The sequence below is a fragment of the Fusarium musae genome, chromosome 3 (genome assembly GCF_019915245.1).
Source record: "Fusarium musae strain F31 chromosome 3, whole genome shotgun sequence".
NCBI classification, from domain to species: Eukaryota; Fungi; Ascomycota; class Sordariomycetes; order Hypocreales; family Nectriaceae; genus Fusarium; species Fusarium musae.
The window spans coordinates 1,812,241-1,825,702 of NC_058389.1; the positions used below are offsets into that span (position 1 = coordinate 1,812,241).

Here is a 13,462-nt window from a genome sequence, read left to right on the forward strand (position 1 = left end):
ATGTATCACTAATCGTACAATCGGTTTAGCCTTTCTCCGAGCATTGAGTAAAGGCTTTAGTCCAACAATCCCTTCTTTCCATCACCGTCGGCATCCTTCATGGGGTTGAGTCGGTCGATCAGGGAAGGCTTCTTGCCAGTCTGCATACCAACGCCAGAATCACCACGAGACTGTGCATGTTAGTTTAGTTCAAATCATGAATGGTAAAAACACTTACGTGTTGACTGTTCAAAGGGTCATTGTGAAGACCTCCGGTCTTGACCTGGTCATATTCGCCGGTGTGAGGCTTGTTGAGGCCAGCAGTGTTGGTATTTCCAATTCCACGGTTGGTGGAGCCAAAGCTGCTCATGTTACCAGTGGTACCCATAGACTCTACACCTGATCCAGCACCGGCAGTTCCGGGAATACCAGAACCTGCGATGCCTCGGTTACCTTCAAGTGTAGAGGGAGCAGCTGCGGCACCTTCACGGTTCTGGTGATGAGAGTGAGCAGCGCCAGCAGCGGCGGCGGCGGCTCCGGCTCCAACGCCAGTTCCGGTTGAGCTGCCGAGGCCACGGTTCTTTGTCTTGGATGACTTGCCCAAACCGCGGGACTCCTCGTCACTAGAGCTCACAGAGCTGCTGCTAGAGGCAGATCCACGACGTTCCTTGTGGCCGATACCGTGTCGGTGCTTGCGAGTAGCTGCAGCAGCCCCGGCGCCAGCTGCGGCGCCAGCGGCCAGACCTTCAGTGTTGCTTCCCATACCATGGCCCTCTCGACCAGAGAAAGCCTGGTTTTCACCGTAGTTGTCACCATGGCCGTGGAGGTGCATGGATTTGTCACCTTCAAGTTGTTCGCTCTGGAGCTCTCGTCGGTACGGCTTAGGGCAACCCTCAAACTCAGTGAGCTTCTGAGCTGCTCGCTCCTTGAGACCGCCGCGCTCCTGAGTGAACTCTTCTAGAGTCTTAGTTGGTAGAGTAGAAGTTCCATGATGAACAGGTGCGGCGTGGTGGGTTTCGCTGCCGATCAAATTAGCTCAATGTCCTCCTCACGATCAACATATGTAACGCACTGAATGGGTATCGTGGTGTGAACGACGTGCGGCTGGACAGTCTCTTTATTAATCACGGGCTGCACATGCTCATGGACATGGTGATGAACTGTAAATATCGTTGTTAGCTTTGCTGTGGGTTCATGAGGTTTAGGTGACTTACTTCGTTCACCGGTGACAACGGGAGCAGTCTCAGTAGAGTGAGTGGTACTGTGGATCTCACTGGTATCTCTGTATTTAGCAGCTTCTCGGTCGAGTGTAGCCCGAGTGTCCTGCTCATTGCCATGGTGGAAAGTCTTGTGCTCGACAGGGACGAGGTTGTGGTGGTGCTGCTCAGGACTGAGTTTGTTAGCAGTTACAAACATGTGGAAACGAAAAGGTTGCTTACAGAGTCTCCTTGTGAGTGATAGGCTGAACAGTCGTATGATGGTGCTCTTGATGAACCTCCTTATCCAGGGCAGTGGTCACTTGCTCATGCTGATGAGGCATAACATGCTCCTGAGTGACGTGAGGCTTAACATCTTCGTCGACAGTGGTTCTGTGCTTTCCATCATTGGAAAGGAAGCTAGAAACGGCCTGCTTTGCTTTCTCCATTGTGTATGATTTGGGTTATAGGTTACAAGTGTATGGGATTCAATGGGGGCGATTGTTGATTGATGTTTGTTTCGCTGTGGCTTTTGTGTTGTTGATGATGGGATGAGAATATTGCTAAAGAAGTCGAGGTACACTTAAGTTTATATACTTGAATACTCTTTACGTCGTCTCGTTGTCCGAACTGCCCGCCTCTTCATCATGGGCAGCATCATGGACGTCATCTCATAGCTTTAGCCAACGGTGAGTTCCAACGTGAGCTCCGAGCTATCGAGATTGAGGAGGAGCACATCGAAGCTCCAATGATGACGACCTCAAGCCTTCCATGTCATCCCGCGATCTTCATTTGGCGCGTATCTTGGTCCCCACGGCTACCTCCACGTCAACGGAAGAGGCAGCTCCAGAGTCAGTACGGCCTGACACCTGCAGCTCAACAGCTGAAAGAGGCCTTCATCGACGTCATGATCGAAGAACGATCTCAGCAGATAAAGGGCGAGGCTCAATGCATGTCTCACCCATCCGAGTGGATGGCGTGTTGAGCCTCAGCCGGTAGGAGCAGATATCCGCAACCGGAAAGCATTGACTGACGTGTCGAAATTGGTGATAACCTGGTCTAATTTCTCCGAAAGTCAAAGGGATGTGGGGGATAACAGGAAATGATGAGCAGGTTCTGCCAAGCAGTGCTGAGACAAGCCTGACAAGATCGAGCCTACAGCGCGCTAGTGAAGCTTAGCATTGCCAATCTGCAAATAGGCAGCGTCATCGTACCTCGCCTCGCCCTTACACACGCAAACTTCCGTCAGATCCTGTCCGTCGATCCCAGCTGACTTCGCGATTCGGTCTATGGCGAAATAAGGTGATGTGATGTAAAGATGCTGCAACCACGATGCTTCGTATCCCCAACGATGAAATGTTGTGTCTCTGAATCGAATCAAATCACAACAGTCACATTTCATCACAGCCCGTAGAGACCACACTTGTAAGTTGTGCGTAATATCACTAATACACTTCAAACTTCTCCAACCCTTGTTCCTGTTTCCGTCACTTTTATCTCTCATCCCGTTGTTGTTGGACTCGTCCAATTAACACGCCGGTCTCATGGCGGGCCGTCTCAAAAATGCCATCAAGAAGAGGGCATCACGTCTTTTCCGTCGAGCTAACACTTCCGAGGGTTCAGACTCGCACTCAGCAAGTAACAAGAACAGCTTGACTGAGTCGAGTAGGAACTCTCAGCCTCCAAATCAGAAAGACCTGAGTCTATTGAGCAGGAGTTCAAAGACTGAAAGGCATAACGGGCCTGAAGCTTCACACGCACAGCCTACGGTTGAGGCCCAGAACACAGGCGACTTTCTAGCTCATCCGGCAATTCAACCGTTGAGAGCAGATCCAACACCTAGAACGCCTAGACTAGAACGGCCTCGCCCCAGCCTAGAGCCGGAAGATGCCACTGCCTGGAGTGGGGATGAAACTGCTGGAAATGCGTCTTATCGTGAAATCCAGCGGTATTCGACAGAGCCAAAACACTCCAAGGACACTACGTACCAGATAGTGAGGTCAAACCAAGCAGAGAATACAGGTGGCCTTGAGACGAGGTTGTCTCGGCTGACCGTTTCTCCGAACGAATCAACAGTTCCAGAGATAGATATCGACCCTTCAACTCCGTTCGACCTTGTTGAAGGCACCAATCCTACGCAAGCAAAACTCTCGCAATTGGCAATTGGTGAAGAAGGGCCCAAGCACGCGGCGACTCATATCAAGCCCCTATCCCAAGAATCAGACGTTAACCTCGAGTCAAACTCAAGTCAAGAAGCCAATATTCGCCAGAACCTGGAGGCTATTCATCCTAGAGACACCGAGTTTGACCGGATCAACGAGGAAGTCCGCGCTGGCTCCAATGGCGAGGCCAACTTTCACCTCCAGAACAGCCTTGACTTTGACAGAACGGTTCACAATCAAGACCCGGTTGTTCATGAGCATATTAGGCCTCATGTTCATACAATTTACGAACCCAAGCGTACGCGGTCCATCCACTACCATGAGCATCGAACCTTGATCCAGCCGATCAAAGATCCCAACCCAACGGTTCTTCCAGAACAACATTGGCTTCAGGATGACAAGACTGGGGAAATTTATAGAATTCCTGATGAGTTGGGAAAGAAGTTGATGTAGACTGTATTTGATGCATATTGTTCCATGCACAAGCGAGGAGTAACAAGACTTATATTTGTAGTTTTAACTTCCCAAACACAAACACCTTGAAATGAGATCATTCAATATCTGGTTCTCCTTTTGGCGCCTATTTTATGACCTTTTAGCACTGTTGCAAGTCCGCCTGTGTTGCTGTTAGCCATTGAGCGAGATGGTTCCAAGTCCCTGGTTGATCGAGACACTCAGATTATCAACAACCCGGGCCGCTGAGATCAACAACTCTTCTCTTGCATATCCTACACTTCAATAAGTTGGCAAATCTATTATCATAAGAGAAACACTACACAGTTTTACTAAGATCCACATATTTGCTGTATGTTATCATTTCCAGCTCTCTTGGTTATTTCATGATACACTCAACACGTTCACGTTACAAGTTATAGAGAATTGGCAGTTTCAAATGCTTATCAAACTGCTAATTGATGAATCACAGTCATACCCACGGGCTCACCTTTGTATAGCTGGCCCCTTAAATACCTCCTCTCGCACACTTTTCCTTTACTTTCTTCTTTCTTCAATCACCTCCATCCATTCAGTCTGCTCATTTGGGCAAGACGTTTCCTCACGCAACGACGCCCTCTCCTTTTCTCTGGCCCTTTGGACACTTCGTGACAGATTGTTATCCTTTCTATCTGTACTCTCAACAACCCTGGGGTCAATAGGTCATTGGCGTTTGGTGAGCCTAGTTGAAGCCTTCACGAACCGATTAAGAATTCTTGGGTCGGGCTTCGTTTTACTCCCCGCTCTCTTACCCTTGGGAGGCCGTCATGTCTCAGCCCACAACCTCCTCCTTTGCCATCAAGCCCAGTGGCCCCTCGACAGTGTTCATATCATGTAAGGCTTCGGGTAATGTGATAAGAGCAAATCCATGACCTCTCTCCACAAGGGTTTTAGCTACCTATTGAACTCTTTAAGATGATTTAGTCATGCCTGAATTTGTTTACATTTACCTAATTCTACCTCATTTTCCCTATCCTAATCTAGGTTGGCCTAAATTTACTTACATTTACTTAATCTTATGCCAGACTACAGATGAAGAGCCTGTTATTATTTCACACTCAATGTATATTCCGGGGCTTTCGCGACAAGTATTAGAAATTCCCCTGTTAACAGTTGTGTTATAGGGTAACTTTTTAAGATACTTGTAGCAGGACGCGATTCGATTCTGTTATAGCATGGTCCTAAAATATGTTGGACCTGTTTAGGTGAACCTGGTGATACTAACAGACTAATAACGAGTCGTATCAATCAAGTTATTGCAGGGGAGCTATATGGCTCATATCTAGCCTGACTCTCGAAGCTCGAACTCGACCAGATCTTGAATGGACTTCCCATAGAAGACGAAACCTACTTCAGACTATGAATTTGACATAGCGCAGTCTATCAAGTGAACCTCTCTATCCCCATCCGCTCCGAAGAAGTATCTAGACAAGCTCGAGCTCCAAGATGAGAACGACTCCGCCGGTCAGGCTCAACTGAAAGAGCCCTGAAATGAAACGCGAGAGATTACTTTGAGGAGCAGTAGCCCAGGGACTCCAGTCCTATTTATTTGGAATATCCATCCCAAACTCCGAGCTCCAACAAGCTGTAAATAGTGATAGCTGTCATTGTTTAACTAGCCGGGCTCACCAGCTCCTTGTGTATCGCCCGTTGATGGGATTGTCCATCTGTAAGAGGCAGCGAGCCTGGTTACGCCACCGTAAATCGTATCTTCTAATCAACATAGGCTCTAATTCGAGTGTGTCTGTTAACAAGTGCATCGCTTCGCCGGGTGAGACATGCCGCCTTGAAGGGAGCTTGTGGAGACAGAAACGCCTAGAACTACCACTCTAGAAGGGGTGGCCAAGCAAATATCGTGCGTAATGCCTTGAAAGATGTCCATGCCATTCTGCGGACGTTTCAATTGAACAAGTGATGCTCTCCATCTCATTTGGTGTCTGCTGTATTTGTAGTATGTATTCAGTAGTGCTGCCATTAGAGAGATGCCTAGGCAAAGCTGTTTCCTTATTATCACTCTCCATTTTATCTTCCTCTTGGCCTTCCTTGGTGGCCCCTTTACTTGGCTACTAATTGCTATCTTTTATTTCTTCTTCTTTAAATGGCCATTTGGGAAGACAAGTGAGGGATGCAGATAATCCTATTAACACCTTTTTATATGTAATTCTGATCATAAAAGCTTCAGACTCATAGAGGGTTAGATTGCATTAGGCCTCGTGCTAGAAATTCTAAAAAGGGTAAATATCAATCTAAGTGGATGTGTTCCTTTTGTGTGAATTATCCTAGGAGAATAAAAAAATAGCCTAAAGTTAGAAAAGGGAGAAGAGCATCGTAAAATCCAAAGGGATCATGAGAGAGTCCATTCATGATAGTTCACATGGTTGTCTAGGGTGGCGGGGTAACTTTGGCTCACCCAATCATAGCTCAAGGAATCATTCACTTGGGGAAAAAGTTACAACGTCGGGTGGTGTAACACGTACAGTACAACCACTCTGGGCAATACCATTGATGCGGATAACCATGATGCGCTTACATACTTCTTGATAGCTTGTCGATGGTGCCTACGTTAGCGATTGGCGATATTAAGGGATATGAGGATCCTCTGTCATTGTCACACTCATCCAAAAGGACACCTTCGGAGCAAGGCTCCGAATCAGGACCAGGTTCTGCTAAGAATATTCTCGAAGCAAAGGAAAGAAGCCAACTGTACTTTCGAGCAAAGGAAGCATCTCAGCCTACAAGGTTCTCAATCTTTGTCACATCCGGTAGAGTTAAACCGGGCAGAGGACTCGCATGACTCACGATGCGTAGAAGCCTATAGAAAACACACGCGATACTTTGTTCTAACACCTTCTTTGCAAATAACTTCAATGCTAGAATAGTGATACACAAGTGGCGTCTTACGCAGAGGCCAACAATGACACACTGTCCCTGTAGATTGAGGCGCTCGGTGTTTAAGGTGCCAGGGTCAACAGCCTTGCCCTAAAACCCTCCAATAAACTTATTCAAGAGAACTCTGAAATGGCGGCTTGCACAGTGTATACCTTTGGGACCCCTGTCACGTGTGGGGAACGTTGGTTCCTGGTGAAGTATCCTGTAAATCTGGCCTTTTCGTTGATAGTGGACAGTTGTTTTTTTTGGTAGACAAGCACCTTACTTAATAAAGTTGTCGGGCTTTCCTTTTCTTCCTTCAACCATTCAAAGATACCCCCTCTCTCCTCCATACCAAACAATTTGTGTGCAAGGCTCGAGACTCAGAAGCCTCTGCTTTATAATTGATTGATCACTTTTCTTCTCATTTTCCTTTTCAGAGTCTTGTTGCGCTTTCGAAAGCAGAGCAACTACAGAGAGCTCATCATGGCTCGTTCAAGGAGCTCGATGGCCCTTGGCCTGGGACTCCTTTGTTGGATCGCCCTCCTCTTCTCTCCTCTGGCCTTCGTCCAGACTGTTCAGGCCGACGAGGTCGATAACTACGGCACCGTCATCGGTATTGTACGTTTACCGCTTCTCGCCCACTCATGATGACCCCGCTAACTAGCTCAGGATCTTGGAACCACATACAGCTGTGTCGGTGTGATGCAGAAGGGCAAGGTCGAGATTCTCGTCAACGATCAGGGTAACCGAATCACTCCCTCTTACGTCGCCTTCACCGAGGACGAGCGTTTGGTTGGAGACGCCGCCAAGAACCAGGCCGCCGCCAACCCCACGAACACCATCTACGATATCAAGTATGCACACATGAACTCCTCTGATTGCACGGCACAATGCTAATTGTTTAGGCGACTCATTGGCCGCAAGTACTCCGAGAAGACCCTCCAGGGTGATATCAAGCACTTCCCCTTCAAGGTCGTCAACCGTGATGACCGTCCCGTCGTCCAGGTCGAGGTTGATGGCGCTAAGAAGCAGTTCACTCCTGAGGAGATCTCTGCTATGGTTCTTGGCAAGATGAAGGAGGTTGCCGAGGGCTACCTCGGTAAGAAGGTCACACACGCCGTCGTTACCGTCCCTGCCTACTTCAACGTAAGTTTTGACTTGCCTCTTTCGAGCTGACCAGCCGGCTAACCCTCCGTAGGACAACCAGCGACAGGCCACCAAGGATGCCGGTATCATTGCCGGCCTCAACGTTCTCCGAATCGTCAACGAGCCCACCGCCGCCGCTATCGCCTACGGTCTTGACAAGACCGACGGTGAGCGACAGATCATCGTCTACGATCTCGGTGGTGGTACCTTCGATGTCTCCCTTCTCTCCATTGATGACGGTATCTTCGAGGTCCTGGCTACCGCTGGTGACACCCATCTCGGTGGTGAGGATTTCGATCAGCGAGTCATCAACTACTTCGCCAAGCAGTACAACCAGAAGAACAACGTCGATATTACCAAGGACCTCAAGGCCATGGGTAAACTCAAGCGTGAGGCCGAGAAGGCCAAGCGTACTCTGTCCTCTCAGAAGAGCACCCGCATCGAGATCGAGGCTTTCCACAACGGCAAGGACTTCTCAGAGACCCTTACCCAGGCCAAGTTCGAGGAGCTCAACATTGACCTCTTCAAGAAGACCATGAAGCCTGTTGAGCAGGTTCTCAAGGACGCCAAGCTCAAGAAGTCTGACGTTGACGACATCGTTCTCGTCGGTGGTTCTACCCGTATCCCCAAGGTTCAGCAGCTCATTGAGGACTTCTTCAACAAGAAGGCTTCCAAGGGCATCAACCCCGATGAGGCTGTTGCATTCGGTGCTGCTGTCCAGGCCGGAGTCCTTTCCGGTGAGGAGGGTACTTCTGGTGTTGTCCTCATGGATGTTAACCCCTTGACCCTTGGTATCGAGACCACCGGTGGAGTGATGACTAAGCTGATTCCCCGCAACACCGCTATCCCTACCCGCAAGAGCCAGATCTTCTCTACCGCTGCTGATAACCAGCCCGTGGTCTTGATCCAAGTCTTTGAGGGTGAGCGATCTCTCACCAAGGATAACAACATTCTCGGCAAGTTCGAGCTTACCGGTATTCCTCCCGCTCCTCGCGGCGTGCCTCAGATCGAGGTCTCTTTCGAGCTCGACGCCAACGGTATCCTCAAGGTCTCTGCCCACGATAAGGGCACCGGCAAGCAGGAGTCCATCACTATTACCAACGATAAGGGCCGTCTTACCCCCGAGGAGATCGAGCGCATGGTCGCTGAGGCTGAGAAGTACGCCGAGGAGGACAAGGCTACCCGTGAGCGTATTGAGGCCCGAAACGGCCTTGAGAACTACGCTTTCTCCCTCAAGAACCAGGTCAACGACGAGGAGGGTCTCGGTGGCAAGATTGAGGAGGAGGACAAGGAGACTGTAAGTTCTTCCACTGCTCACACTAGAAATGCATATACTAACTTTGACAGATCCTCGAGGCTGTTAAGGAGACCAACGAGTGGCTCGATGAGCACGGTGCTGACGCTACCGCTGAGGACTTCGAGGAACAGAAGGAGAAGCTTTCCAACGTCGCTTACCCTATCACCTCCAAGATGTACCAGGGTGCCGGTGGCGCTGGTGCCGAGCAGGATGACAACATCCATGATGAGCTTTAAATGCATAGACTGACATTTGGGAAAAGAACATAAATGAACTCCTTGTTTCGGTGTTTGGTTGGAGCTAGGATGCGCAGGGTGTAAAGTAGATAGCGCAATATCATGATTTTCAGTCAACCTAAAGTCCTATCTGTGTTGAGTAATAATGGTGTGCGCGTAGTCCATCCATGTTGAATGAACCCCAGTGAATGACAGGTTTATCAATACAAACTTTGGCGGGCAAAGGGCGACACGGTGTAAAGCTAAATGGCCCTTGAAGGGTCTCTTCACTTTCGATCTAGCCTACAAGTAGTATGATATTTGGCTTGGCCTTTACCATGACTCTTCCCTTTGTCGTTTACAGGTCTCCTGGCTTATCCGTAATGAGACAGTACCCCATAGGGCTTTGTTGAAGAATTGAGGTAGCCTTTGACCTCAACACTGAGTATCATATCCAAAATTCTTAGCTAGGCAGTGCTCATATTGGTATACCTACCTAGGTACTTACGGAGTAGTGAATCACATATTGGCCAAAACTTTTGATGAAGAACCTTGATTATCCCTGGAGTGATCATGGTGTATTAAACATGGGATGACCCAACATCGCCAGAGCACATTGTGCTTATGAAGGATTCGCGCATCAAGTCTTACACTTTTATTTATCTTATTCACCAATTATATCTTTGCAGATATGAGTTTCTGTTACGTGCTGCTGTACTTGTGAAGGGTCCAAGGTGTCACTGGACGAACAGGGCAGTGCCAGGCACGTTAACAATAGCAAAGCGACGCATGATTGTATTGACAGTGTTTCTCTATTGCTGCCTTTTCTCGATAACGCATTCTTGATACATTTGTTTTTCCTCCGCACAACTGTAACCTTCTTTTGTATTAAATCATTGAATCAAACACCACACATGCACGGCTTCGAAGGGATCTCCTAAGAATCATTTTGATAACTTACCATATACACTCCTGACGATGGCGATCCCAGGTAATGACTTCATGGAGTCGCTCGAAGATCTTTTCTCTGAGGCTGGCGCGAAGGGCCGTGACGCGAACGCTGAGTTTGTACACCTGCGTAGCAGCCTCATCGACTTGATCGAATCCATCGCAATTACCAGCGGCCACAATTTGACTACCGCCAGAAACCAAGCGAATTATAACCTCAAGTTCACTGATGGAACTGAACCCGAGACGCACGTTGCCTTCTTCCCACCGAACCACGATATTACTGAGAAGCGCCCTCAGCTGGATGCTGCAACCACTGCCGAGGAGTTTATTGAGATCATCGGCACTGTCTTCAGTGAACAGAAGACCCGAAATCGCAAAAAGAAGAAATCCAATAGAAAGAGATCCAATGCCACTCCGCCGGAAAGCCCCATGAACAACGCCCAGAAACGCCTAGCGGCAGAGGCTGCGAACAAGACTCTGTCAACAGCTGATGACAGCCCAAGAAAACGGATCAAGCTTAACACAAGCAAAAGCAAAGGCGGCGTCTCCGAACCTGCAGTTTTCAGCACTGCACATCAGTCGAAAGATAATACTCCCACTCAGTTTCCCAGTCCTGAGGATACGGTCAACGATGACGGCGTCAGTGTGCTGGGCCCTATGGATATTGATTCTGGCGCTACCTCGTCTCAAGACAAAGGAGAAGAGATGAACGGGGAACATAGCACAGCTGAGGGCCAAAAACACCATGAATCTGCTCCCGAGAGGCACTCACAAGGTCGAGGAGATATGCACATGAACGATGCCGACACCGAGACTTTACCTGCGTATTGCAGGTCGGATATTCTCGAAGTTGTCGCAGCAGTTGAGGGCATCGAAGAGCAACAGTGGAAAGATTTCAAACCAAAGCTGCTCGAGATGCTAGGTCGAATGCACCAGAAGCCAACACCTGAACAGCATGAAAGGGCACTGAAGCGTCTAAGCATAGCAATTGCCCAGACGGAGCAAGAGAGGTCTCTTATCCCAGTCGAAGCCTGGAAGAAGTACGAGGAAAAGCTTACAGATGAAACGAAGAAGGGATTGTTTGATTGCCTGTGGTCTAGGAGGCTCTTCAAGGTCGGCAAGATCATTTACCTACCAGAGGAAGAGGTTGCCATGGAGAGCCAGTGCTGGGAGCGCCTCAAGGCCGTAGCCCGCATATGTGCGATCCTGGTCGAAATGACTGCCAAACCAGAGGAACAGGACTACCAGAGGGATACCGACAGGTGGCTTATCGAGAAACTTGGAGATATCAGCTTTCTGGAGAAACTGTTTGCATGCAAGGACCGACTTGGGGCGGTCAGGGGACCAGGGGCAGATTGAGTGATATGGAGACACTGGTGACAGGAAGCAGAGCCTGGATATAAGAGAAGCCAAACTTGTCGTTGAGATGGCGCGTCATTTGGTTCCAGGAAACTCGATCAGATATGCCTTATATGATACGCCTTATATGATATAACAGCAGAGGTCATGCACTATGCCGAAAACGAAAACGATATAATGTCTCAATTGAAAAATTGCTTGTTTTGAAGTTTCGAATGACTTTTAGACTTTTATTGGCAGAGACAAATATTTATCTGTACTCCAACCGTGGTTGCTCCCGTCGGTCATTGACACGAGGGATCAAAAACGAGTCCACTAGACGGACGCATCCTGCTATTGACACGTGACTCTTTCATCGACTCACGTGAGCCCGCGTCTCGAAACGCGTCGACAGGCGCGACAATGGGAATGACGACATGACCTTCCTTTCTTTGCTCAAGAATACCTTATCTATTGACACCATTAGTGAGACTGTCTGTCATTCAACTCTTTCATTGCCAAAATCACAGCCTGTGCGATATGCCACCTCGAAAACGACCTGTAGAGGAAATCACCAGCAGCCGGCGAAGCTCAAGGAGAATCTCCACCACTAAAAGTCAATACTTCGAAGGCAGTGAGGATACAGAAGAGAGTGATGCGCCACCACCAAAGAAACGTGGAAGACCTCCAAAGAAGCCGCCTAAAAAAGAAGAATCCGAGGAACCCTACGAAGATGAGCTAGCTCAGGAGCCAGAAGAAGAGGAGGAGGAGGATGATGATGACGAAGATGATGATGAGGATGCGCCCCCCAAAGTTACCATCATTCCATTGGAGAAGTTGAGAGACACAGATGGTGTAGAATATGAAGATTTCAAATTGCACAAGAATACCTTGTTGTTCTTGCGAGATCTCAAAGCCCATAACCAGAGATCTTGGCTGAAGTGTAAGCCATCCTTCACTTGCTGCCAAATCATTACTGACATGTACAGCGCATGACGGAGAATACCGTCGCGCTTTGAAGGATTGGAACTCCTTTGTTGAGTGCGCATCCGAAACCGTTATAACAGCCGATGAAACGATCCCCGAGCTTCCCATCAAAGACGTCATTTTTCGAATCCATAGAGACATTCGCTTCAGTAAAGACCCTACACCATACAAGGTACGAGCTCAATTGACCAAAAAATCGTATGGAAAGCTAAAATTATAGCCTCACTTCTCCGCTGCTTGGTCTCGAACTGGTCGCAAAGGCCCGTACGCCTGTTACTATATCCACTGCGAGCCTAAAAGGTCTTTCATCGGTGGTGGGTTATGGTGTCCCAGCGGCGACCAAATGCAGAAACTCCGCGCAAGCATTGACGAACGACCAAATCGATGGCGCCGCGCACTCAATGACGAGGCATTCAAGCGCATATTCTTACCAAAAGCTGCCAACAAATCCGATCCCAACGCGGCGCTCCTTGCTTTTGCAGAAAAGAACAAAGAGAATGCGCTTAAAACTAAGCCAAAAGGCTTCACGGCAGAACATCGTGATATTGCGCTACTCAAGTTGAGGAACTTTACTGTTGGAACACAGATAGACGACAATATCTTCTGCCGGGATGATGCGCAAGAAAAGATCAGCGAGATTATACGTCCTATGGTTGGATATGTAAGTTGTATGTTAAATTCATTGCTGAACATGCTGACAAGTTTAGGTTTCATTTTTGAATAGCATTGTTATGCCGGATCCTGGCCAAGATGATGATAGCGATGAAGAGGAAGATGAAGGAGAAGAAGAATCTAATGATGACGAAGACAGCAGCGAGGACTAGTCAA

The 13,462-nt window shown here is 48.5% G+C and overlaps 5 protein-coding genes across 5 annotated transcripts; 4 read left to right on the forward strand and 1 right to left on the reverse strand.

The window, feature by feature from the left end:
* Positions 1-56: 56 nt before the first annotated feature.
* On the reverse strand, positions 57-1,624 carry J7337_004025 (uncharacterized protein; the record flags this gene model as incomplete). The annotated part of the gene is made up of 5 exons (XM_044821728.1): positions 57-170; positions 218-998; positions 1,052-1,139; positions 1,194-1,369; positions 1,419-1,624. 5 exons carry the CDS (start codon positions 1,622-1,624, stop codon positions 57-59), a joined length of 1,365 nt encoding a protein of 454 aa, XP_044683061.1.
* Positions 1,625-2,719: 1,095 nt separating this feature from the next.
* J7337_004026 (uncharacterized protein) lies at positions 2,720-3,790 on the forward strand (the record flags this gene model as incomplete). Its single annotated transcript, XM_044821729.1, has 1 exon — positions 2,720-3,790. The coding sequence occupies one exon, from the start codon at positions 2,720-2,722 to the stop codon at positions 3,788-3,790; it is 1,071 nt and encodes a 356-aa protein (XP_044683062.1).
* A 3,393-nt stretch (positions 3,791-7,183) lies between these two features.
* Positions 7,184-9,379, forward strand: GRP78 (78 kDa glucose-regulated protein; the record flags this gene model as incomplete). Its single annotated transcript, XM_044821730.1, has 5 exons — positions 7,184-7,318; positions 7,370-7,554; positions 7,606-7,846; positions 7,899-9,143; positions 9,194-9,379. 5 exons carry the CDS (start codon positions 7,184-7,186, stop codon positions 9,377-9,379), a joined length of 1,992 nt encoding a protein of 663 aa, XP_044683063.1.
* Positions 9,380-10,336: 957 nt separating this feature from the next.
* Positions 10,337-11,668, forward strand: J7337_004028 (uncharacterized protein; the record flags this gene model as incomplete). Its single annotated transcript, XM_044821731.1, has 1 exon — positions 10,337-11,668. The coding sequence occupies one exon, from the start codon at positions 10,337-10,339 to the stop codon at positions 11,666-11,668; it is 1,332 nt and encodes a 443-aa protein (XP_044683064.1).
* A 519-nt stretch (positions 11,669-12,187) lies between these two features.
* On the forward strand, positions 12,188-13,458 carry J7337_004029 (uncharacterized protein; the record flags this gene model as incomplete). Its single annotated transcript, XM_044821732.1, has 4 exons — positions 12,188-12,590; positions 12,637-12,806; positions 12,855-13,295; positions 13,342-13,458. The coding sequence occupies 4 exons, from the start codon at positions 12,188-12,190 to the stop codon at positions 13,456-13,458; spliced, it is 1,131 nt and encodes a 376-aa protein (XP_044683065.1).
* Between the last annotated feature and the right edge of the window lie 4 nt (positions 13,459-13,462).